General features: G+C 47.6%; 1 protein-coding gene across 1 annotated transcript in view; it reads right to left on the reverse strand.

Moving 5' to 3' along the window:
• Positions 1–232: 232 nt before the first annotated feature.
• chodl (chondrolectin) overlaps positions 233–2,096 on the reverse strand; it is a 16,884-nt gene continuing 15,020 nt past the window's right edge. The window contains exons 4-7 of the mRNA XM_008302816.1: positions 1,820–1,977; positions 1,489–1,566; positions 1,213–1,309; positions 233–457 (exon numbers count right to left, since the gene is read on the reverse strand). Coding sequence (XP_008301038.1) covers positions 376–457; positions 1,213–1,309; positions 1,489–1,566; positions 1,820–1,977 — 415 coding nt within the window. The 3' untranslated portion in view covers positions 233–375. The remainder of the gene's footprint in view (positions 458–1,212; positions 1,310–1,488; positions 1,567–1,819; positions 1,978–2,096) is intronic.

Raw genomic sequence — 2,096 nt, forward strand, 5'->3', positions numbered from 1 at the left:
GTGACCGCAACACGTTCAACCAGCAGGATACAAGCAACAGAGATGAAGAGAGGAGAGAAGGAAGAGGTGGAAGGGAAAGACAAGCAAAGAGAAAAGAGGAAGAACAGATGAAATAAGAAGAGAAGGCGATGACGGAGAGATGAGAGGAAAAATAAGGATTGAAAAACTGATGTAAGGAAGGAAGGTAATGATGGGAGAAATGAAAGAGGAGGAACTAATTTATTGATTTATCAGCAGGCTTGAATGACAGTAAAACGGACAAAAACAGAAGCAGCTTCAGTAGAAGTCATAAAAATGAAGCCTTTGTGATGACATCACCACCTGACGACGATGATGATGATGATGATTGGCTGAGCCGTGTGCAGCGCTGTGATGTCAGACCTCCATACTGTCGGGTTTGGGCGTCCTGGAGATCCACAGGTTCGACTGGTTGGCGGCGGTCTTGGTTCGGGGGTCACTGCGACAACAGACGACAGTTACACTGATGTCCAACCACAGGTAAATGTAACCCTAACAGAGCAGCAGGTGGCGCTAATTCTGCAGTCGCTGCCATTAAAACATTGAAGAAGAAGAAGACACAACAAAAGCAAGTTGTTAACCGTCAGATGTGCGTCATCAGCTCAACGTGAATCCTGTAAAACTACAGGACATGTTTTTGTCCTTTGGCTTTAGGACACACTTCCAGCCTGTGAATCCAGAAGATCTGACAAACCTTCAGCTGCAGAAAAAAAAGAGGAGCTACAATCTCCACAAACCGATGAACTCTCCAGAACCTCCTAATTGAACTCCAGAACCTCTCAAGTGGGCTTTAGATCCACTCCAATGAACTCTGAAAACTCAACAGGAACGTATGAAGCTTCATCTGAAGACATTTTGTTGGCAACACTTTTACTTTGGTAATATTCTGAATGCAGGACTTCCTCTTGCAGAGCTTGTCGGATGTGAAGCGTTTGAACAGAAACTGGCTCAGTTCCATTTTACTGCTTCAGTAGAAACGGCAGATTCAGCAGATCTTCGCTACAAACTCCTGAACTGATGCCAACAGCCAATCACGGAGGTTCTTCTATCTGTAGAAGATCTGCAGTATCGTCAACCTGATTAACCTGAACCCACCACAGAACAGAACGTCCCCACAAATGGCCTCGGATACAGGAAGCAAGCTGCAGCAGCAGAGGGCATGCTGGGATTTGTAGTTGTCTGATTCCATTTTACCTTCTGCTGATCATCTGAAAACAACACGTCCCAGAAGCCACCAGGATGAGCAGCAGCAAGGGGATGGTCGGGATGACGATGTAGAGCAGCAACATGCCTGAGGAGATGCACAGGGAGCACGAGAACCTGAGAACATTTTCACAAGACCAGCGTCTACACAAGAAGAAGACAGCGTGACAACACTGAGATATGAGAACATGTAAACATGGGGAGAGACACGAGAACATGAAAATGTGACATCACAGTGACATCACAAGAGGTGACAGGTGTGTCTACCTGAAGCTCCAGCTGTGGTGACCTGAGAGGGAACCGCCTCACCTGCAGACTGAGTGACCACACCTCCACCTGTAGTCACTGCAGACACACAACACACATCTGATGGTTCTGTTTTCTCTCTGAGCTGCAGGTGTGCAGGTGAGTCTGTTCGTCTCCGGTTCACAGAAACGGATGAAAAGACGAGGTCTGTGCTCACCTGTGTCCCGCCGTCCAGGTGTGTCACTGTGTTCCTTCACCAGATGGCTCTCTGAAGGAAACATCAAAGAGCTCATTTAGTAGCAAGAAACTACCTGGTTAGTTTACGGTGGCTGAAGCTGATTGGCTCACTCACCTGGCTCATATTTACAGATGAAGTTGTGCTTCATGTTGCAGCGATCATCATTCCATTGGTAGAGATAAGCCCCGCCCAGACCAGGAAGTGCAGTGGGCTGATGGTACATCACAACACACGCCTCGCCGCCACAGGACGGCTCATCAAAGTACCAGTTCCTGCATCATCATCATCATCATCATCATCATGGTTACCTGCAGCTTCTGCCCCGCCCCTCTTAGTTACTGTTGCTACGTCTGTCTGTCAGGTGTTCCCACCTGCAGTTTATCCATCCATT

This window comes from Stegastes partitus, unplaced genomic scaffold (assembly GCF_000690725.1).
Source record: "Stegastes partitus isolate 25-593 unplaced genomic scaffold, Stegastes_partitus-1.0.2 Scaffold1886, whole genome shotgun sequence".
In the NCBI taxonomy this organism is placed as follows: domain Eukaryota; kingdom Metazoa; phylum Chordata; class Actinopteri; family Pomacentridae; genus Stegastes; species Stegastes partitus.